General features: G+C 34.8%; 2 protein-coding genes and 4 pseudogenes across 2 annotated transcripts; 4 read left to right on the top strand and 2 right to left on the bottom strand.

Annotated features, from left to right (window-relative positions):
- Positions 1 to 2,145: 2,145 nt before the first annotated feature.
- On the bottom strand, positions 2,146 to 3,856 carry LOC147928574 (lysine-specific demethylase JMJ29-like; annotated as a pseudogene).
- Positions 3,857 to 4,887: 1,031 nt separating this feature from the next.
- LOC104743846 (F-box protein At5g03970 pseudogene) lies at positions 4,888 to 6,442 on the top strand (annotated as a pseudogene).
- A 2,785-nt stretch (positions 6,443 to 9,227) lies between these two features.
- Positions 9,228 to 11,254, bottom strand: LOC104743845 (lysine-specific demethylase JMJ29-like; annotated as a pseudogene).
- Positions 11,255 to 13,245: 1,991 nt separating this feature from the next.
- Positions 13,246 to 14,238, top strand: LOC147928573 (uncharacterized). Its single transcript, XM_087486200.1, has 2 exons — positions 13,246 to 13,332; positions 13,438 to 14,238. The coding sequence occupies exons 1-2, from the start codon at positions 13,246 to 13,248 to the stop codon at positions 14,236 to 14,238; spliced, it is 888 nt and encodes a 295-aa protein (XP_087342326.1).
- Positions 14,239 to 17,389: 3,151 nt separating this feature from the next.
- Positions 17,390 to 19,370, top strand: LOC104742127 (protein PHLOEM UNLOADING MODULATOR). The gene is made up of 4 exons (XM_087485799.1): positions 17,390 to 17,893; positions 18,066 to 18,463; positions 18,542 to 18,735; positions 18,831 to 19,370. Exons 1-4 carry the CDS (start codon positions 17,547 to 17,549, stop codon positions 19,224 to 19,226), a joined length of 1,335 nt encoding a protein of 444 aa, XP_087341925.1. The 5' UTR covers positions 17,390 to 17,546; the 3' UTR covers positions 19,227 to 19,370.
- Positions 19,371 to 20,500: 1,130 nt separating this feature from the next.
- LOC147928572 (putative F-box protein At3g24580 pseudogene) lies at positions 20,501 to 21,450 on the top strand (annotated as a pseudogene).
- The last annotated feature ends 2,963 nt before the right edge of the window (positions 21,451 to 24,413 follow it).

Genomic DNA, 24,413 nt, shown 5'->3' with positions numbered 1-24,413 from the left:
AGAAATTCTTTTTATTTTTATTTTACTTAAACTAAGCATGTCTCTTTATAATTCTAAGAATGCATCTACAATAAAGTGAATAATTTGCTTAATATATCTCTTAAAATATTCAAATATATCTAAATATGTAATTGTAACGCTACGAGTGCCGCATTCCTAGTGACCACACTTCTTTTCTCAGCCTGTGGGGTCACTCTATCCGATACCCAGTTTGCCACGTCGGAGAAGCTTTAAACACTTGTTTACCGACCCTACAAATCTCCACGTGATATTTCCCCGTGTTTTGTCTTCACCTCTGTCATACGGTTTCGACAATCACTTCTCGAAAGATCACTCATCTTAAATTTTTCACAGCTCTAGCACGCTTAACTGTGGAGTTCTCTCGAGATGGTTGACCAAAAATATAGGTTCACTTTAGTGACATAGGTGACCAAATCAATTCTTTTAAACATATCTGCATACACCACCATTTTTCGTGAAATTAATCTGTTACAATATTTATGATTTATATGATTAGAAAGGATATGTTGTAACACATTGATTCTATTCAAATTCTATGGTTTAGAGATGTGGTTTTCAAATCTGGGTTCAAAGCCGAGAAGACATAATCCTTTGAAACCGACGTCGGTTTCATTCAATTATTACTAGGTCAAGGTAATCCCGTGAAACGGACGTCAGTTTCACACATTTATTACTTTGGCTAGAATCTGTAGTTATTTATTTCGTCTTGGTTTCTATTTCAATTCGTAAAATATATATATATATATATATATATATATTTCCTTTTTTTGATCCAGGGAAAATAAAAAGTAACTTTATTTTTATCACCCAAAAAAATACTAAGAATTAAATAACTTGTTTTGAGTAGTATGATTTAACAAATTGTAAATAACAAGAATAACTTTCTAAAAAAAATAAATGAAAGGATGGAAACAACCGAATGAAGTAACAAAGTGAATAACTAGTGAAAGATACCAAGAGCTGAGATTTTTACAAGTCAATTATTCCCCAAGAAGACATAATCCTTTGAAACCGACGTCGGTTTCACGAAGGTGTATTTATTTATTTCGTCTTGGTTTCTATTTCATTTATTACTTTAGCTAGAATGTGTAGTTATTTATTTTGTTTTGGTTTCTCTTTCATTTTGTAAAAAAAACAAAAAAAAATCTATTTCCTTTTTTTGATCCAGAGAAATTAAAAAATAACTTTTTTTTATCACCCAGAAAAATACTAAGAGTTAAATAACTTGTTTTTAGTAGTATGATTTAAGAAATTGTAAATTACAAGAATAACTTTGTAAAAAAAATATATGAAAGGATGGAAACAACGGAATGACGTAACAGAGATAACTGTGTAGAAGAAAGTGAATAACCAGTGAAAGATACCAACATCTGAGATTTTTACAAGTCAAATATTCTGCGAGAGGACATAATCCTTTGAAATTGACGTCCATTTCACTCATAATCCTTTGAAATTGACGTCCATTTCACTCAATTATTACAAGGTCCAGATAATCTTTTGAAACCGACTTCAGTTTCACGCATTTATTACTTTGGTTAGAATGTGTAGTTTTTTATTTCGTCTTGGTTTCTATTTCATTTCGTAAAAAAAACAAAATAAATTCTATTTCCTTTTTTTTTGATCTAGAGAAAATAAAAAGTAACTTTTTTTCAGTACTATGATTTAAGAAATTGTAAATTACAAGAATATCTTTCAAAAAAAATGAAAGGATGGAAACAACCGAATGACTTAACAGAGATAACCGTGTAGAAGAAAGTGAATAACTAGTGAAAGATACCAACAGCTGAGATTTTTACAAGTCAAATATTCCCCGAGAACACATAATCCTTTGAAACCGACGTCCGTTTCACTCAATTATTACAAGGTCCAGATAATCCTTTGAAATCGACTTCAGTTTCAAGCATTTATTACTTTGGCTACAATGTGTAGTTATTTATTTCATCTTGGTTTTTATTTCATTTATTACTTTGGCTAGAATGTGTAGTTATTTATTTCGTCTTGGTTTCTATTTCAAAAAAAAAACAAAAAAAAAATATTCTATTTGCTTTTTTGGATCCAAAGAAAATAAAAAGTAACTTTTTTTTTAATCACCCAGAAAAATACTAAGAGTTAAATAACTTGTTTTCAGTAGTATGATTTAAGAAATTGTAAATGAAAGGATAGAAACAACTTGGTTTTTCTTTTTTCACTTACATTTACTTCAGCTATATGTGTTAGTATAATAACCGCGTCTGCCATATCCAAGTGAAGCTTAGTCACAGAATTGCCTCTACCAAGCTCATCTGGGAACCCATAGGCAATGTAACTTTTGGGACCCATATCCGGTTTGAGAAGTTTATCAGGAAGCTTTGTTGCAATGTTAAGAATTCCGGTTACTGGATTGCTATATTCTTGGAAAGGTAACGCGGATATGAACTCAGTGTAGTGACGAGGCAAAGCATTCTCAAAACTATCATTAGGAGGCCAGTCTTTTAGCTTCAACATCTTAGCATAACGTCCGGGTCCCAGCCTAAACCAGATATGTTCTTGAGAGTGTTCCTAACGATTACTGGTTCACCTTTTTCCCAATGCTCTTGAAAATGCAGAAGCCCTTCTTCTTTTAAGACATTGCAAGATTCAGGAGAGAAAAAGTAGTTGTCACTTGATTCCTTCCTCGAAGCTGTTTTTCTCTTCTTATCAGTTTCCAAACCAGGACAGCTACGGTTCAACAATGTAGGAATTTTCTTGTATGACGCCATGATAGTATCTGCTTTTTGTTTCAAGTCTGACATAAATGTCAGCGGTAAAATTCATGTGAGCTCCATGATAACACATTCACCACAACCAGATGCAAAAAATATTCTTTCGTTATGATCAGTGTGCCACTTAATTGATTGGTTAGGATTATCTTTGTCCTCAGGAACGGAGGTGGAGCTCAATTCTGAAGCATGTGAGCCGTGCACATATTCCTTTACTTTGTGAATCTCTTGACAGTAGTTTAAACAAAGTTCATACTTGTAAACTTTAAAGGAGCAGCATCAGTGTAAGTCAAAAATTGAAGTTTGGCAGAGATCACTGCAAGACAAGATGATCTGCAGTAAGATCAACTAAACTGAAACGAAAGATCCTAAATTTGTATTAGATAACATAAGTTGCTTACCAGAACATACATTGATTAACGGGGGCTTCTGTCTGAGTTGCCTTAACTTCAAAATATTGTATTTCTATAGAATCAGGTCATATATATAATATGTTAGAAGAGGTCCCTCAGAAGGAACATAACCAAGAATTAGTAGCGGAAAATTCATACCTTGAATCTTTGCCTCGACTTCAATCTCATGCTTCTGAGCTTTAATTATCTCATTAAGAAATGGATGCATCGATGAAATCAGGTACTCGAGATGATGGCATCTTTCAGAATCAGGTTTCCTCTTTGATACCTGTTAAGACAGAAAAACAAACATAATGTTAACAAACAAAAAAACGTCTTAGGATTCTCTCAAAAACCAAATCTTCTGCAATTAAATTATTGAATTGGATGCTAACGATAATCTCATTTACCTCAATTAAACCCTTCAGTTTCAAGCATTCCCCGCAATTAAAAATTTTGAGGCAAAAAGGACATTTATCAACAACACCATTCTCACAAAATAGATGTGGATACCTGCAAAAAACAACAAATCGAGTTGGAAACCAAAATGTATTTTAACAAAATGCATTTTAAATTTTAGACAGAAACTTACCATTTCCTTGTACATTGTTGACAATACATTGGCTTTTTACATTCATTGCAAGGGATAAGCCTTCCCTTATCCCCATCCGACCACTGATGGCAGAAATCGTGGTCTTTCTTCATGTTTCAGCCACCAGACTTCAAAAACTTTTTTGCAAGTTGCTAAATTAAAGTGTTACTTACTCTTTTTGATAGAGGGTGTCAACAGAAGCTGACATTGATCCAAATTTATACAGAAAATCGACCTATTATCAAATTTCAAACTCGCTATCCACTTCAATCTCAGAGGAAATCGATGCTGATCGATTCTCACCGTAGGAGATAGAACGGTCGGCGTCGAAGAGTATCAGTTTTTATCCAAATTTATATAGAAAATCTACCTATTATCAAATTTCAAAATTGTTATCCAGTTGAATCTCGGAAGAAATCGATGAAGATGGCGGCGGCAGCGGTATGGCTGATTGATTATCACCGGAGGAGATAGAACGATCAGCGTCAAAGAGTATCATTTTCGACTTATCCATGGTGTAGAACAAAAATGGAAAAAAAGCTTACGAGCTCGAGAGTGACAGAGAGAAGAAGAACAAAGGCCCATTGTGCTTATCTGTATAGAGTAAGCCCAGTAATGTTTATGGAAAAAAGAATCAAAAGGCCCATTAGAAGCCCAAAACGATAATGAAAAATCCCTGGACTCTATAGCTCCCGCCAAACAATACCCTAATCTTAAGAACACGAATCATCTCAGAACAAACCGGGAACTTCTAGAACACAATCGGTTTCAGAAAAAAGGCTGTAACTTTTAGAATCACTTGTCGGCATCGTTGGTCGGAACACAATCCATTTCAGAACAACGCCCGAAACTGAAAGCAATTGAATCTGCTGCCCATCAAGGTACCTTTTCATCACACTTTTTATTTAGTCAATCACTTATTCTATGTTTCTTGTTACAAACCTCAGATTCTGTTATTGTATTTAGTGCTGATTGTTAGACTCTCTTTGGAAATTTTAGATTTACTGAGTTCTTGGGCTTGATTTGTCCAGGCTTCATGAAATTTATTTTGAGATTCCTCTGTATGTTAAGGATCTTTGATGTTTCTGATTTGTGTTTTGGCTTTTCTGTTTATAGATGATCGAAGAATACAATGTGTTTCGCAATGTCTTCTTCAATTAGGGAAAAAAACAATTCGGGGATGATTTCTGATTTAAGTGCTCATGAGGTTCTAAACAGCGATGATGCAATGTTTGAGATTCTTCTTCTGTTACTGCCTGAAACAATCTACAAGGTGATTCTTGTATCAAAGAGATGGCTTCAGATTGTCTCCAACCCTGTCTTCCGCAACACTTACCTAACCAAATGGAAACCAAGATTCCATCTCATTGGTTTCTTCATCAGCAACACAATGTACCTCAACAGCCAATGTATTCTACCTCGCTCTGAGCCTCGTATGCCTTTACTGTCAACGAGCATCATAGGCAACGAAATGGAATATTCCAATGTTCTGAAAAAGCTCAGTTACTACATCGATTCATCAAACGGTTTGCTTCTTTGTGGTTGTCATCCGAAAACTTACTACTTATGGGATGTAAATACGAGGAACCATGATGAGACTCCGTGTCCTCAAGCTCATTTCAGTGAGTTTGTTATGTCTTTGATGACCGAAGATTCTCTTGATAAAGGTTTAAGCTACAAGGTGATTCACGCAGAGTGTAATTCCTACGTACTTAACAATAAAAAGGTAAAAGTCCAGACTTATTCCTCAAAATCTAGTATGTGGAGCTATGTGGAACTGACTTGTCCCCAAGAAATATCGCTCAGGTCGTGGACTCCCGGAAGCGTGATCGGTTCTGTGGTATATTGGATTGCCACAGCAAGTCAAGAGGCTATCTATGGCACATACGATGAAGAGAAACGTATCAATCAGATAAAACTCCCAAAAATATTTGATTACGATGAACAGGTTTTTGGCGAATCCGTTGATGGGTCTTTACAATATGGATGGAGTGATAAAGCGGTAATGGAGATTTGGAAGCTCGAGAAAGTAACGCTTCAATGGGTTCTTCAATATAAGCTAAGATTCAAGGCGATGTGGAAGATGAACCCAGTGGAATCTAAGAGATTTTCTAAGACAAAAGAAACGCAGCTGCTAACGTTCATGAATCAGAACTCGAACTCTGTTTACATCAGAAAGGACCCGCATATCTTCACCTGTGACTTTGAGTCTCAATTGGTTGAATGTCTTCCGCACCATGGACATGCATCTTCGTTCGTTTGGGAATACTGTAAAGTCTGGCCGTACTTTCGACCCATTTGGCCTTCTTTGCCATTGTCTATTGAAGATTGGCTCTTCAACATAAATGAATACCAAATTCACTCACCATATCAGCCAAGTGTTCTAGTGATTGATCATGATGATGAACCTCAAGCTCAATGTAATCAAGTTGATCTTATCGAACTGAGCGATGATGATCACGATGATGAATCTCAAACTCCATTAAGTCAAGTTGATATTATTTAATGGAGCGATGATGATAGCGATGACGAAGAGGCCAATGACTGTCGAGAGTACCAGCATTATGATGCAAAGCAAGCTATGTGGTTCTATGAACTCCCTGAAGGGAAAACACAGGGACCATTCTCACTCACTGATCTCAAGAAATGGAGTGATGATGAGTACTCTGTTGACCTTCCAAATCTCAAAGTATGGATGAGAGGAGAGAGCATTGAATCTGCAGTGTTACTCACTAACCTTCTACTTCATATCTAGTGATGTTTTAGTCAGTTCACTAAAACCTATTTCATTGAAGTTCATGCTCTGCATAGTTTATGTTAGAGATGAGTTTATGTTTTAGCTTTATATAGGATGTATGAGTTAAAAGCCTGATTAGTTGCTCACTTGCTTGTTATTTGTTAATTCATCTGCTCAGTTTTTAGTTTTTGAGATCTCGGATATTAAAATAAGTTATTCGTCTGCAACTGACTGAGAGGTTTTGCAGAATATGAAGGTGCCATAGAAGATAGTGATGACAATGGTTATGAAAATGCTAGAAAGACAACAAGTTCAGGGGTGGAGAGTTCAAGAACATGAGACTCAATTGTGTCATGAAACAATGAAATGTATGATTCTTTCCTTGATCTCACCGTATGGACTGGGCACTCTGTTTCTGAAATATGGCCCTTCTGAAGTCGGGTGCACTGTTTATGAAGTCTTGCTTGTATAATTCTGATATGCAGTTTCTGAAGTCTTGCTTGTATAATCCTGAACTCTAGCAGCTTGATAAATTCTCTTATCTTCAATATTATCTTCATGAATACAAGACATTAGATAGTCTTGATGCCCTCTTCCTTAGCCATTGAATCTGCAGTGTTACTCACTAACCTTCTACCTCATATCTAGTGATGTTAGTATGGGTTTCGGAACCCATTTAATTAAATGGGTATGTTATACAATATTCAGCCCATTTGGTCCCATTCAATTAATTTGTTGTTGTTATTGTTTCATAAGTTTCTCTGTTTTTTTTAGGATCCTAGTAGTGTTTGATCATGTTGTAGCTCAATGTCATTCACTTTGTGCAGATGGGCATGATCTCTCACTCGTAATGTTCTAAGAACAGTGTTCAGCTCCTGCAAAACGAAGACACAAAGGTAATGCCTATATGTTCATTCTTTGGTTTTGCTCTGTCATGGTTTCCTCTTCTTTTGTGGATATTAGGCAATAATATTGAAGCAACTCTTTCTTGATATCTCTCTCTGTTGCAGATCTTGTGTCGCTGGCCCATGTTTTGCAGAAGAAGTATTCACTCTTGCATGATTTGGATAAAAGTTTGCAAGGTAACAAATCATAACATTCCAAATGATCGATCTTTAGTCAGTTCACTAAAACCTATTTCATTGAAGTTATTATAAAAAGAGAAGAAAAGCAAGCTGCAGTTGTTTGAGATGGGTCTTTGATGTGGTGGAGAGGCTTTGGGAACTGGTTCCTTTCCTCTACTGTTTTGACTTACATTCGACACAGTTTCTAACCATATTTTCAAAAAAAGTTTGATACCATTCGTCTGCAGTCAATTTTTTTTTCTCTTTTTCTTCCATCTCAAAACACTTTGAAGACATTCCCCTTCAATCATAGTTTTTCTCCTTTTCTTCCTCTTTTCCTCTCAATGGTTTCTCTCTTCAGAATCTTTGGGAGGTTTGGGATCTGTATTATTTTCCTTATCAACGCTTTTAAAGCCTTGGTCCACCCAAGTAACATCTCCCAAACTTCCTTCTTTGCATATGGCTTGCACAAGAGCGTCAATCTTCTTATCCCCACTATCATCATCCCAAACAGGTGGCTCTGATTTGTTGATGAAAGCATTCTCAATGTTTACATACAAAGATGTAGGAAAACAAAAGTGAAATCAACATGTTTCACGGTAAAAACAAATTGAATTAACCCAAACACGACACATAACTATCGCTCCATAGACCTCATCATCAATTAAGATCTGATCGACATTTCTTGTCCAATACCATTTTTTACCCTTGAACTTCAGAAGAGGAGGACTTATGGTACCTGATGGATCACCAAACTATTGTCCAAAATTATGGAAAAGATTGTACATCCATATTTGCAGTACTTGTAGGAAGCCATGTATTGTGATTGAGTCTCCCTCCAAATCTGTCTTCTTGACTGATTTAATCAGATTCTTCAAAGCCAATCTGCCCCATGGATAACCCTCAAACTTGGGCAAATCGAATACCATAAGAGTTCGTTTACGTAGTTTTGTCTTGAGATCGCGGCCCTTTGCATCAGATAGAACATACTTGGGTTCTCGTGTACTCTGACTCTCATCTTTTTACACAAGTCTTCATGCACACCTTTCCCCACATCTATTTCCTTATCATTTTTATCTGGTAAAGGTGCACAGTTTAGTCGTGTTATGTTTTCGAACTCTGATAGGGAAAACCGAGCTGGTGTACTACAGAACAAGCACCATATCTCGTATTTTTTGTTGCAGACAAGTTGCTTTACAAGCAGCGTTTTGACAATCTTTGATGACCAGTTGAATTTATTTGGAACAACGTGCAGTTACCCCCAAAGGTGAATTACAAATGCGGTTCCACACTACTTTTCCAACAGCCTTTTTCACATCTCCTAGAAATGCAATCTTGCTAAGGTAGTTGAGGCTTTTGTCACACTCCGGCTCCCAACCAAGTGAGTATAATCTCGAGGGAAATCCCAATTCCATATTTGTTTTAGTCAACAATTTGTTAGCCATGAAAAAACCAAAACACGATAAATCATAACATGATAAATCATAACTCTTAGCCCCAAAGAAAACGTGCAGCCAAAAAGGAAGTGTATCATGAGTTATACCAAAAAGGATAAAACATGAAACACGAAACTCACTTCTTTTTTGGTGGCTGTAACAAATATAGTTTTGTATCTGCTCTCCTGTAACAGTCTCTCCTCGTATTTTCTTTTTTTTGGCGGCTGTAACAAATATAATTTTGTGTCTACTCTCCCGTAACAGTCTCTCCTTGTATTGTTTCTAGTTCTTTCAATACTTCCGAAAGCGCATACACGAGCATCTTCTTTATCTTTTACCATGAAAAGTTTAAAATGGTGAGGCAAGTGAATGAATATATAAAGTAAAGAGCAACAATAAAGAAGATGATTATCTACGCTGTCAAATAAACTCAAAAATTTGCTCGATCATTTAAAAGAGAGAAACTATGACCTATCAAAATACATATTCTACGAGTTATACTAGTTCTTCTAGTTGAACCAATGTGCCATTGGTATGGCTAACCTACACACGGCATCAATCAACAATGCACATGGTCTCAATCAACAAAGACTGACCCCAACTTTGTCAACTCTGGATGAGTGGCCCATAGGAAGTCGGCAAAACTCTTTGGTCAGACACAGACACTTACGTATGTTCTCCAATGACACAAAGTCAACTGCAATTTTTGTGCACGACTGTTCCTACAGAAACAAAGTTTTTGATTAGAGTTTCCACTACAAAACAAATGGTATGATGATAGTAAAAGGTGGAAGATCAGAAACTATTCAGTTTTACTTAGAGTTGTGCATTTCAGGTCAGGTCACCCGACCCTATTGAAAAATCCTATACATATCCAACCCAAAAGTTTTACCTTTAGATTCCGAACTTGATGAGAACAACCCGCAGGAATAAACACCGCTTCTCCTAGATTTTGCACAAATGTCCATGGCTCAATCCTTGTAACAGACAACATAAAATTCGTTAATATAACCCAATCAAGTCGAAAAGAGAGTAACATATAGTTGTTTGATTACTTACCAAATTCATTCTTGAGTTTTTTTTAAGTTATACAGTTAAATAGAATGATTGGTCATGTATCGGGTTGTCAACCTGAAAATGAAAATCGAATAAAATGTCAGTACCAAGAAAGTAAAATCTCAGTCAAAAAGGTTATTGCAAGTAGGTGAGTAATTACCTCCATAACTGGTTGACCAAATGCATGTCTAAATTCTCAGCAAGGCTTTTTAATATACTGTTCTAACTGAGAAACATCTTCACTCCTAAATATGTCCCAAAGAGCACCTCCCATTTCTTGATGATTCTGTTCGCTTTCCACGTTTGGTTCTTCTTCCTCTTCTTGGCTACGATACCCAATAATACCATCATCTTCCTTGTATTTCCGTTTCAGCATTTCAAGCTTGGTTTTTCTTTTTTCACTTACAGTTACTTCAGCTATATGTGTCAGTATATTAACCGCGTCTGCCATATCCAAATGCAGCTTAGTCACATAATCACCTCTACCAAACTCATTCTAGGAACCCATAGGCAATGTAACTTTTGGGACCCATATCTGGTTTGAAAGTTTATCAGGAAGCTTTGTTACAATGTTAAGAATTCCGGTTACTGGATTGCTATATTCTTGGAAAGGTAACGCGGATATGAACTCAGTGTAGTGACGAGGCAAAGCATTCTCAAAACTATCATTAGGAGGCCAGTCATTTAACTTCAACATCTTAGGCCATGAGCTTTTATATCTTCTTCCTTTCTTGTAACCATCAAAGAAGGAATATGCTTCAATGTATTCCGAACAATGTATTCCGAACAATTAGAACTTCCTTCTGATGATTTCATGTAGTCGCATATAGCTCGCAGCATAACATCCAACTCCCAGCTTAAACCAGGTATGTTCTTGAGAGTGTTCCCAACGATTACTGGTTCACCTTTTGCCCAATGCTCTTGAAAATGGAGAAGCCCTTGTTCTTTTAAGACATCACAAGATTCAGGAGACAACAAGTAGTTGTCACTTGATTCCTTCCTCGAAGCTGTTTTTCTCTTCTTATCAGTTTCCAAACCAGGATAGCTATAATTCAACAATCTAGGAATTTTCTTGCATGACGCCATGATAGTATCTGCTTTCTGTTTCAAGTCTGACATAAATGTCAGCGGTAAGATTCGTGTGATATCAGGCAATAATATTGAAGCAACTCTTTCTTGATATCTCTCTCTGTTGTAGATCTTGTGTCGCTGGCCCATGTTTTGCAGAAGAAGCATTCACTATTGCGTGATTTGGATAAAAGTTTGCAAGGTAACAAATCATAACATTCCAAATGATCGATCTTTAGTCAGTTTACTAAAACCTATTCCATTGAAGTTCATGCTCTGCATAGTTTATGTTAGAGATGAGTTGATGTTTTAGCTTTATATAGGACATCTTTATGAGTTAAAAGCCTGATTAGTTGATCACTTGCTTGTTATTTGTCAATTCATTTTCTCAGTTTTTGGTTTTTGAGATCCCGGCTCTCCTAGCTAAATAAAATCTTGATTTCAGGAAATCTATTTGTTGAAAAACTTGAATGGCTAATAAAGTGGTTTTTGAAAAATTGGTATATATGGCAACGTTTATGTTGTATTAAAGAAAAAGAAACGGATGGTTTAAAGTATGAAAACGGATGCTTTAAAAGAGTAACAAAGGAAATAGAAAAAATTACAATTTCTGCTTGTTGGGGTTACTTAATAATCATAATTCCTTGATCGTTCACTGAAACAGCTAGGTACATCCTGAAGATCTCTTCGTTACGAGAGATAACAAAGAATGAGACTATAGAGAAAAAATAAAGACACTAGACAATCAGAAAAATAATCATCAAATGGAATGATGGTAAGTAAATATAGAAATTAAAGAGATCATCAACACACACTAGCATTACTCGATGCTCAGGTGTGAAAAGTAAGATTCTTTTTTTCTTTTCATGATGTATGTTTAAGCAATTGAAGGTTCTAAGTAATATTTTGGTTTGTGTGATTTTGAATTCAAGAGCGATATCATTCTACAGGCAAAGCTTGTTATGGATTTGGAGATGGTAATAATGTCTGCACTTTGTTAGTCTGACTCGTAATTGGTTAAGAGGTTTTGCTGAATATGAAGGTAAGTAAAAATTATTTATCTAATTTAGTGATTTATTTATCTGATACTTATTAAGATAAAAGGTTTTGCTAATTCACAGTTTTATCAGGTAACATAGGAGACGAAGAATATGAAAAAGATGCTCAATACACAGGGAGTAATCAGGATTAAATTTCGAGCTGGTATGTGTATTCATCTGTTGGATGTGTATCCATCTCGGAAGCATTCACAGTAAACGGGCCCGGACTACCCGTTTTAACATTACTACTCTCATTTATTTTTTGATTGTCTCTTCGTCTCTCTAAACTCATTGTATCGTTTCCTTCTCTTCATCTTCTTCTTCAATCATTGCACCTATAAATCTCCTCTCAATCTATAATGAATATCATCAGTTCTTACTACATCTTCAAGATCTACCTCTTTTCTCCGAGTTTTGTAGGCAAACACCAAATTGGCTTTTATGCCATTTTTTTACTTCACGTATTGTTTTTACTAAAGTTTTTTACGGTTGTTTTCATTTTTAGAGTCAAGCCATGGCCGGAGAGAGTTCCAGTAAACGTCCAAAATGCATGTCAAAGTGGGAAGACGAAGCGATAGAGGCCATCAACATGGCCGGAGAGAGTTCCAGTAAACGTCCAAAACGCAATTCAGATTTCGAGTGGGAAGATGAAGAACTAGAGGCCATCAAACACGCGTTTACTAGGACGAGAGTCGCGGTTGAGGAGGAGACAACGGATCGCTTCAAAGCAATTCTTCATATAATGAATGATCATATGAAGAAGATGGAAGAGGCTACCGCCCTCGTGCATCAAGTAAAACTAATCGACGCTCAACTCTCCCAGCTAAATAAAATCTTGGGTCAACAACTTGTCGATTTCAAGGCAAAGCACAAGAGGTTAGAGGAGACGAGAGAGGTTGCGGTGGACCAGGATATAAGGCTTCCTTTATTTGGAAATCCTTATCAGAAGGTAGATATCTCTTACGACAAGGAATGAGAGTTTTAATTGGTAATGGGCAAGACACAAACATCAGAACAGAACCTTGGTTAATGAATCATCCGCCTAGAGCTCCTAGATGCATAGAAGGGATTAAACCTAATTTATAGTCAGTTTGCGATTTAATGAATGGTACACATACAGGCTGGGACATAGATATTCTGCGACAGAACATAGTGCCAGAGGATATTGGTCTAATACAGCAAATCAAGGTGATAGACACATAACTACCTGATTTACTAGGATGGCACTATAATGAGTCTGGAATCTACACTGTAAAATCAGGGTACTGGTTAGCATCACATTTACCAGAATAGGGAGACAATGCAAACAATCCATTGATACATCATGATCTGAAAGCCGCCATATGGAAAGTAAAAATTGCACCAAAGCTACAACGTATTCTCTGGAGAGTTCTCTCAGGCGCATTAGCTATCAGAACAGAACTTACTCTTAGAGGAATCACAACCAACACGAGATCCCAGCGATGCCATCAGACTGATGAATCTATCACTCATCTATTATTTGAATGTCCCCATGCTCAAGCTATGCGGACTACCCAACAACACTTACTCCCGGATATTACAAACCCCAGGAACACACTGATAACGAGAATTAAAGCCATCCTAGATAACTACAACAATATAGGTTCTACTCTAATGGACCGTCAATTCCCACTACGGTTACTATGGAGGATTTGGAAAAGCAGGAACTTATTCATTTATCAGCAAATAGTACACACTTGGGAGGAAGATCACCATTATGCAATACAAGAAGCAATGGAATGGGTAGATGCATGGACTGAAGAATACACGACAGAGAATACACCAAGAGAAGGCCAACATTCCACAATGTCCATGTGGTCAAAACCAAAAGAAGCTTTCATAAAATGCAATATAGATTGTAAATTTTTGCAGAACAAAGAACGATCACAATCTGGGTGGCTATTTCGAGATTCGAGAGGTTTCTTTCTCAATGTCAGAAGTAGTATTGGCGAAGTATGCACAACGGTTATAGAGGCTGAATTACAAGACGTGATCACAGCCATGAAGCAAGCTTGGATAAGAGGATACACCAAGACAATCTTTGAAGGAGACAACATAAGGTCATGCAATTAGCACAAGGAACTACATAGAGCTTTCGTTGGCACACTTGGATCAGGGAAATCAACTACTGGAAACAAAAGTTTGATAATGTGGAGTTTCAATGGACAAGGAGAACAAACAACAAAAAAACTGATAAGTTAGCGAAGATACATTTTCAAAATAATTTATCTTTTGTTTCTTTTGATTATGTCCGAAATTTTCTTGTAAAACGCATATAATGAGGGATATATGTGTTTTGCTTTTGAACCCCCGTGACCAATGCTACTCGAACCCAGGTGGCGGGACTTTTCTCCCTTTATCACTGGACCAAGGCAATTTGGTTTAGTTTTGATGATTTAATGGTATAGTGATATAGATTATAATGTGAAACATAAAATATGTGAATTTGGTTTTTAGAAACACAAAAAGACATCAAAACTTGCTACACAACTTTGAAATTCTTTTGCAAGTTTAAATATTTCACGGGTGAAACGTATTTTTACAGAATATAAACGCAAATTTTGAATAAACGAAAAAAAAATTACTTACATATTTTGTTTTATACAAACAAATCTTAAATCTCAAATAATAATTTTACATAAATATTTTATTAAATTGATTTATCCGGCATATAGTGCGGGTTGGTACCTAGTTTATGATAAATTGAAACAAGCCAGGTAATTATAGAAATTAAATTAGTTTCTAGTTTAAGTTATCAGGATCAATAAGACACTACCATCAGTATAGTATGAATATTATAAGAAAACCGTAAATTGATAAAATAGTAATATTAAAAATACCAGCATTCATATCCAAGTTTATAACCACAAATTAGCATATAAAATTTTAAAAAACATGTTAAATCCCAACTAAAAGAGAAAAAAATTGTATTAACGGGTATTTAAGACATAATCACTACATGTAAATAAAAATAGAGTAATAATCAATACAATAAAACTGTTGTAAAAAAAAATTAATACAATAAAACTAGAATGTATTTCTCTTCAGGTGATGACACCTCAGCAATTTGGAGAAACCTGGAGTTGACACATCATTTAAAACAGATGACCAATCAAAATATAAAATTCATCCAATAATAAATTTTTTTTTTCTATTCCAAGTGTACACATGTTAAACATAATATACCTTTTGTCATTTAAAAGCTCTACAACGCTTAAACAGTTTTTTTATATAAAGCTTGAAAAAAAAATTAATCATCTACTTCTCGATTTTATGCAAGAGTTATGTTGGAGGATAGCAATTCAAAATTCTCCGAAAAATATAAAATTAATTCTATCAGTAAATTTCTACAGAATTATCAATTGGATCGTAAATTTGTAATTTTTCTAACTACAAGGTTACATATCAGATAAATAAATACTTTTGTGCAAATAATATAAAGAAAATAGCTCCACCAGTGATGCTTCTTTCAAGCAAAACGCATATATCCCTTAATTCTATTGTTTGTTTTTATGTGTCAGAAATTGGCTACAAGAAATTTCAAAATTCGTTACAAACTTTTTTTTATCATGAATATTATGTACAGAATCGGAGGAAAACTCTAATGTTGATTTTGGGAAAAGCCTTTGTTGTGTTTTGGTTGATCAACTCGAATAATCTGAAAATTGTCTCAAATATATTCGGCTCAGCAAGTTATACGTTTGAGGCTGTCACCTTAGAAATACTATGATAGTATGATCTATGTGATTTTTGTTTCCATCTTATGTGTATATATACTTATATGGTTTCGTTCATGTGTCTCTGATTTGATTTGATGGTTTTAGAACTTTTGATGAATTGAGGGAACTTGATATTTTCTTCATTAAGGGACACAAAGTTCTTTAAACATATTGGTTACTTATTATTTGTAATATAACATCATTTTAGCTATTTATTTTATTCTAAATAACAACCCGCACTATATGCATAGTAAAATAATTATTAAATAATTTTACTATAATTTATATATACGAAATCTATAATATTTATCTATAAAATTACTATTTGAGATCTAAATTTTATTTGTGTAGTATATATTTTTCAGTTTTATATGAATGTATAAAATTCTTTTATAATAATTAAGATTTAACATATGGAAATTTTTATCATTTGAATTTTATATTATCTCACCATATGGACCAAGAGTTCTTAAAATTTTATGAAAATGTAAGTAAGTGATACAACTAAGTTATAAAGAAAATAAAATAATTAAATTTTGGGTGTAAGTGATACAATTAAGTTATAAAGAAAATAAAAGAATTAAATTTTGGGTGTCATTAAAAAAATATAATGGTATGCAAATATTACTATGAAAAATTGAGAACAAATAAAAAAATCATTTCTCGAGCTTTGTAAGCGCAACAAGTCAGTATTTTTTTGTTTTTAGAGTAATCTCTCAAGCGTGATTGGAAGATAAACTCTTTTTATGAAGCATTGAAGCATACATAAACTAAAGTAAATCAGTTACGTATTATCAAAAAAAAATTCTCCTTTTCACAATGATGATTGCAATGTTTGGATTTTGGAGTGTGATAAGAAAGGTTCATTGTCTCTCAAGATGTACATATAAGAATACCAATGACAAATTAAACAATGTTTAAGATCGAAAAACAAATGTTTTAAATTAAAGAAAACTAAATCATCTATAACTTTTAAAATAACTTTGACAATTAACGTAATCCTTATAAACGTTGTATACAATTTAACATAAGTATAGTATTTAAATAACAACACAAAATTAAACTAAAGTAAAAATATGTCTATTTACTTTGACATACGTGGATTTGTTATTAAAAAGAATAGATAATTTACAAAAGGAAACAAACAAATAATAATGTAAGAACAACACAAACTATATAAACTTAGATGATTAAATTTGTAAACTAAAAAAATACACCACAAAATAAATATGCTAATATATCTTCCATAACAAGTAACAGGAGAAAAAAACATAGCATATAGTAGAGTTAAGTCAATTATACGATTAAATTTACCCGACTTAAATGTAAATGATTGTAATAATAAATACAACAAAGTTACAAACCATTGTATGTTTTTTTAGTCTATTTCTATATCTAAGTATTGTGTAAACCATAATTTTAATATTGATATAATTCTAAAAAAATAAAAATTATATTTTTAACATCAAATGTATAGAATAACATTCCACGGCATCGCGGGCGGCGGGTCTAACCTAGTAACATTAAAACCTCTCTCATAAATTACAAAAATGGAGGAGTAATTATTAGTTTAACTGTAACAAAACACAAATGATTAGTTAAGACTTTAGTTAATTAAATTTCCGTGTTTGTTGCAAATTTCAGACAAAACCTTTCCTTTTTATGTCTTTTGTCCGTCTCCGACCTCCAACCGCCAAATCCGGCACGATGCGGCTACCATCCGCCACTAAGATGACCGGAGGTGGACTTGGGATCGCCGCTATGTCATACGTGGCAATCGATTACATGCGTTACGTGTCACCGGTGTGGCATTCTCGTCTTATGCCAGTTCTTTGGTCGGTTCTTGCTCTCGCCGTCGTGACTCGTGTTCTGTTCTACAAGCACTGGTCTAAAGAGCTACGAGCAGCTATTCCTTTCCTTGGTTCAATCGTGTTCATGCTCTGTGCTCTTCTCTTTGAAGCTCTTTGTGTTCGGTCTGTTACTGCTGTTCTTGGCTTAGATTGGCACCGGTAAAGCTTTAGATCTGTTCTAAATTAGCTTAAAGATTGTGTCTTTGACTTCAAATTAGAAAAAAGTTTACATTTTTAAGCTACTTTGATCTGATTCTTGAACTCTTCTTAGTCTTCTTTACTTCGCATCTTTTGATTTGAGTATTGATAAAAATGGTTTTGTCTTTGATAGGGATACGCCTCCACTTCCTGATACAGGCCAATGGTTCTTACTTGCACTAAACGAGAGCCTTCCCGAGACAATTGTGGAAATCTTGAGAGCTCATATCATTGGATTGCATCATTTTCTCATGTTGTTTGTAATGTTGGGTTTCTCGGTAGTGTTCGAGTCAGTGAAAGCTCCAGGTTTAGGATTAGGTGCGAGATTCATGTTTACGATGGGAGTGGGACGTCTTTTAAGAGCTATAACATTCGTATCGACTATCTTACCTTCAGCTCGACCTTGGTGTGCTTCAGCTCGGTTTAACAATGTACCTTCTCAGCCTCATCGTTGGGCTCAGAAATATTATGTCCCTTATGCTAATGACCCCGCTGCTATACGGAAGCTCCTCCATTTGGATGCAGCTTATGGTAACATCTAGTCTTGCTTCACTTATACTACTTAGGCCTTTATTGGTTACTGATTAGTTCTTATTTTCATTTTAACAGCTGATCCAGGAAGATACATTGGTGACTATAGAGCTGATTGGGGTTCAATGAGCTTCCTCAGTGAGTTCTTGAGACCTAGTTACTCTGAAGGGTCTTCTTGGTTTGCTCTACTAAAGAAAGCTGGAGGTGGTTGTAATGACCTCTTGTATAGTGGTCACATGCTTGTAGCTGTCTTAACCGCTATGGCTTGGACGGTATATTCATTTTCTTCACTTGTTGGCTAATGCATAGGGAGAATGTTTTGTTAGACAGATTTCATCTGTAACGTTTGTGGTAAATTTATCAACAGGAGGCTTATGGAGGTTTCTCTTCGGCAATGATATGGTTGTTCGTGGCTCACAGCGCGCAGAGAGAAATACGAGAGCGCCACCATTACACGGTAGACTGCATCGTGGCGATTTACGTTGGCATCCTTCTCTGGAAAATGACGGGTTTCATCTGGTCAGACAAAAAGAAAACGAAGCAGACACAACTAGAGAAGATTCAGAACAGGCTAATCCACGCAGCAAAGGATTCGGACATGGAAGCTGTAAGGAGACTTGTTGAGGAGATGGAGGTTAGCTCTGGGGAGGAGAAGCAGAGTAAAGCCGTCTCGAACCGGACAATGACTGTGTTTGCGTGTGCGACAGTGATCACAACACTTACTATAGTGTTTCTGGCGTTGACTTTGACAAGCGACGGCTAAAGGAGAGTTGCAGTAAGAAGTATAGTTGTATTTCCACGTTTTTCTACAATCTTGTTTATTGTTTTGCAAGTGTCATTAAAAATTTTGTGCTACTACTTTCTTGGCATTTTGATTTTTGATGATCAGAGACTTAAGTAATTTAAATTAAGTGTATTAAGGTACTACAATACTTAAAAACTTTAAGTTAAGTGATAAGTCCAATTTAGGTTTAAGACTTAAGACTCTTTACGAAAAAAATTAATTACGAGAGAACAAAACCTAAATAACTTTTTGAAGGTTTAACCTAACTATTTGCGTTACATCGATCATCTTGAGACTTCGAAGTCGAAACAATATGGCGAAGATGTCTGATTTTCCAAAGAGAGCCGGACCAACAAAATCCTGGGTCCCATACGGGTTAAAATTAATTTTTTTTCTAAAAAACTAAAACATTGCATTACGCTTTTTCATAAGATTAACTGATTAAGAAAATTTATAGAATAAAATCATAATATTTGCAGAATTTCTATGAAAAAGAAATTGTTTAAAAAAATTAATATGAATGTTTTTAGAAAGTTTGTCCAAAAAAAAAAAGAATGTTTTTAGAACTTATTTTTTATCTTGCTGCCTTAATATTTTCTTTTTTTTTTAAAGTCCCAAAGAAAATCGAAACTTTAAACTAAAAACAAAAAAATTGGTGGTGAGACCCATTGCAATGTTTCAAATGCATGCCCTCAAGTTTGGTTCTGCTTCCAAAGGATCTGGTGAAGGAGATCCTACATAGGGTTTCAGTGACATTTCTTAGAAGAGTTCGATTAAGTTGCACAACTTGGAACACTTTATCGGTTTATCCAAAGATTTGAGCTTTTCAGAGAAGCACTTGGTCAAGCAAAGATAGCAGCATGTCACGGGCTTTTCTCAGAAGACCGTGCGGCACTCGACAATCTCCGAATATTGCCGAGTTAGCCTTCTTTTCATGGATCACCTTTGACTGGTTTCACCCTGCCTTGGACTCAACAGGTGATCGGCTCCAGATCACGACCAGTTTGTACAGGGATGGCCTAATCCCTTCTTCGAAGTCTGATCCTCGATCAGCGACAAACACCCCAAACCTAACAAGTGGGTCTGCCAGACTCCTCCGAAGGGACTCGTCAACCCGAGTCCTGCACTCCCCTCACTGAAGCATGACACCTACCTCAGTCGGAATTGCCCCGCAGAAGCAACACGACAGTCACGAACCGTCCCAAGAAAACGGGTCGTGACAAACAGCAATAAAAAAGGAGTTTATCGTGGTCATGGTGATGGATTTTAGGGTTTCTTTGTTAAGTGTCAATCTTCACAACAAAATTGAATCACATATAAAGCATGAAGGTCAAGTTATTAGCTTAGACGGTTTAAATCAAATTGATGTACCTCAAATCTTTTGTTGCAACGGTTTATTGTTATGCGTTATGAAAGACAAGACTAGGCTCGTAGTTTGGAACTCGTATCGAGGGCAAACCCGGTGGATCACCATACATAATGACCATAGAGAGAATATGTCATATGCTCTCGGATACGAGAAGATCAGCAAATCGTGTCGCAACTGCAAAATCTTGAGATTTAGTTTCTTTCAATTTTCCCTTTCGTTTTGACTACAACTTTAACTCTATTTTGTGGAGGGTTGTTGATATATATCTCTCTAAACTAGTATTTAAGAGTACTGTTTGATCACTATCTTGGTGTCTCTTACTCGCTCTCAATGGTAATACGTACTAGATTGCTTCAGACCGGTTCAAAGCACATATTGTGTTCTTATTGTGTTTTGATTTCACAAGAGAGAGGTGTGCGCCACATATCCCTCTCCCGTTTCAGTGTCTTTATAAACATGTTGTGGCTCTATGTAGTGTTAGAGAAGAGCAACTTTCTATGTGGATTAAGCGTTGGGATACACAACAAATGGAGATATGGATTACGAATAAGATTGAGTTCAACGCGGTGTCCTGGAGCAGATCTGCTTGGTAGTGAATGTGAGCTTTCTCGCTGCCTTTCAGGTTCCAACTGCGAGTTACTTCGTTGACGAAGAGAAGAAAGTTGTTGTGGTTTTAGACAAGCACAAAAAGGTTAAATGAAGAATTCTGGCAACGTAGCTTGTATCCTTGGAGTGGATGGATCCTTCGAAGAAGTGGAACTTGGTGAGTCTTCATACAAATATGGTTTCCCACTTGTTTGCTCTTATGTTCCAAGTTTACTACAAATTCATTAGTCTAGTTACTAAATTCTAATTTTTTTGTTCTTTTTTTTGAATAAATGTAAATTTATTAGAAAACTTTTTTTTTACATCGAGTGCAACAGGTTGTTAATCTTGTTCAAAAAGATAAAGTGTGCTAAACCTTCTAAACTATCTTGATGCAAACCATATTAGCATACAACCATCACATCTTCTATCGCCTTGTTTCCGGATAGAGGTTAGTCGGTTTCAGACCATCTTATCCAGCTCTCTTAATAGTTGCGCTGAAAAAGTCAGTGTTTCGCCATGTCGGTGACTCTTCCTTCCTTTCCAGATTGAGTGAACTATGAGTTGAAAAGCATATCTCATCAAGAAAAGGCATTCATTTTCGAGGGACTTATTCGTGAGGAGTTTAAGCAGATCGTCCCAGTTCGTTGAGAATCGCCAAGATAGTAACTTACCAACTAAACTTGACCGAATCTCCGCTGAATATTGGTAAGTGAGGAGCTGTGACACCCCGGTTTGCAAAAAGGTATAAAAGAATTTATTTGGTCACCTATGTCACCAAAGTGCACTTATCTAATCGGTCAAAGATTCTGAAAAAAACTTCACAGTTAAGCATGTTTATGCTGGAGTAGTTTCAAAATGGGCAGTTTTCTGGGAAGTAATTGTCGAAACTGTACAAGAGAGGACAAAACACATAGAAATATCATGTGATGATTTGTAGAGTAAGTAAATAATTTTTTAAAGCCTCCCAGACGTAGCAAATCGGTCGTGATGGATCTACGGAGTGGGAGTGGACATGGGACCCATTAAAAGAGATGGGTCAATGAACCGAGAGTGGACATGGGATATACTAAGAAGTGGTGATCGGGTGTTACAAGTGGTATCATAGCTAAACGCAGACGAGGACGGTAAAAGGACTTGATAGTGTATGTTTTAATTTATTGATTTTTGTTTACTATGTCATTTTTTTAGCCACTCACAACTGCAAACGTTTGTGAGAAAAAACGTTTTTTAAATCCAACAATTTTGAGCGGTCCAAAATGATATAAAACGGCTTTTATGATTGGTACCAACCACTGACAGCTATAACCACCTCTAAACGCAGCGGGATAACCGTTCAATTCAGTCCACTCTTATTAGAGAACAAAATAATTAAGCGTTAGTTTTTCAAATCAAACTAGGATTTAACCCGCGGTACACCGCGGGACAATTTTTAATTTTAAAATTTTAAAATTTATATTGAATTTATTTGTTATTTTATTATTGTTTTATTAATTTTAAAAATATAAAATTTTACACGTATTTGATATAAGTATTCAAAGTATAGGATTTTTGTAGTGTTTTCAAGGTTTTAACTCGTGTGGTATATGTATAGTCTAGTAATACATTTATCTCCTGGTACACATCTTAAAGTGTTTAAAAAAAACAATTCCACTTAACTCACTATATGGGATTAATGCCAACCCGTCTCACCAAAATCAAAATAAGTTTTTGCGTAAAATAAAAAAAAAAAAATAATAATCAAAATAATCAAACATACCATGTAACCATGTCTTTTTTTGACTGATGTGTGGATTTTCATTCCCTGAAATGATTAAAGCAGCATAGTAAGATTCATGTGAATAATAAAAGAGAATAATGGAAATTATGTTTTTGTGTGATTCTTACAGTGCCAAGATCAGCACCAGAGTTTCTGCAGTGTTGCTTGTGTATTGACGCCACAAGTGAAGGACTTTCACTTGCATCCTCCATGCCGTCTTGTAAGGGCGGACATGTCTCAAAAAAACAAATGTTGCAGCCATTTCTCTTTTAGATATGAGGTTGTAGGTTTTGGTTGTAGATGTTTTGTATAGTTTTTGAAGTTGATATTTATATATCTAAATATGCTTGATGATGAAGGAGTCTTTTATCGAGACCAATAAAAGCAAAATTTAATTGTATTCCGTTTTTAGTTGTTTATATTATTACCAAACAATATTCAGTTTCTAAATAAAATATATATTGAATTAAATGTATGTCTTCTTGCTAAAGTTAAATATTTGTGAATATTGGTTTTCAAATCATTCTAAAATTTGATTTTCGGTTTAGAAAATTTATTAATGTTAATATAATTATGGAGATTGTAAACTTTTGTTATGGAAAATATATTGTATATCATTTAAATTTGAGAGATTCTAGCATCCATAAAAAATAGTTTAGAAGATTTAATGGTTTAAAATTTTAATGGGTAGAGTTGTTTTTAGAAAAATCGGAATGTATAGATGTTGTTAAGATTTTATGGCAATAAATGTAACAAATGTTGGTCAATTTAAGAAAGTTTATATTTGATTTTCTATGCAATGTTATTTATGGAATTGTTTTAGGGGTTAATGTTGTAAATAAAACAATTAAATAACCAAAACTTCAAGGGCATAACACAAAATGTACTTCAAAAATCTATCTTAACATTTTTGAAGTTCATTTTTGTGTCATCCTCTCTTATCTCTGTATCCAAACAAGTCTCAACTAAATTCTCTACAATCCTTACAACCAAACACAATGATTTCCTTATTTGATGATATTAATTTCCTAAAATCTATCTACCTAATTTAAAGCAATATGTTAGATTAAAATATAATTCTCCTTTCATATTTATTTAATCTTATATTTAATTATTTAAATTACTATTTAATACATTAAGTTAATAAAATTTTAGATTTTATTTAGTATATGATGTGATTTGAATTTTTATAAACAGATATATATTTTAAAAATTGTTTTAGAATTTTTGTAACTAAACAAGTATATTCAGATATAGATTATTTCACATTTGAGTTATTTTAATATATAATAAATATCTATCTTAACCTTTTTATTAATTACTGTAAGAACACACATATATAACAATGTAACATTTATATTAAAACTCAAAGAAATTTGATCTATTTATAATATATTCAAATTTTTTTTAAAAAAATTATTCTATAGTGTACCACCGGCTCAAACCTAGTAAT

Source organism: Camelina sativa, chromosome 14, assembly GCF_030686135.1.
Source record: "Camelina sativa cultivar CO46 ecotype springtype chromosome 14, ASM3068613v1".
Lineage (NCBI taxonomy): Eukaryota > Viridiplantae > Streptophyta > Magnoliopsida > Brassicales > Brassicaceae > Camelina > Camelina sativa.
The sequence above is the reverse complement of the archived record's forward strand: the minus strand, read 5'-3'. Positions and strand labels throughout refer to the sequence as shown.

Coding starts and splice junctions, on each gene's coding strand:
- LOC147928573 (XM_087486200.1), top strand. CDS start 13,246: ATGAATGGTACACATACAGGCTGGGACATAGATATTCTGCGACAGAAC. Junction 13,333..13,437: donor GTCTAATACAGCAAATCAAG/GTGATAGACACA, acceptor TTACCAGAATAG/GGAGACAATGCAAACAATCC.
- LOC104742127 (XM_087485799.1), top strand. CDS start 17,547: ATGTCTTTTGTCCGTCTCCGACCTCCAACCGCCAAATCCGGCACGATG. Junction 18,464..18,541: donor CCATTTGGATGCAGCTTATG/GTAACATCTAGT, acceptor TCATTTTAACAG/CTGATCCAGGAAGATACATT. Junction 18,736..18,830: donor TAACCGCTATGGCTTGGACG/GTATATTCATTT, acceptor ATTTATCAACAG/GAGGCTTATGGAGGTTTCTC.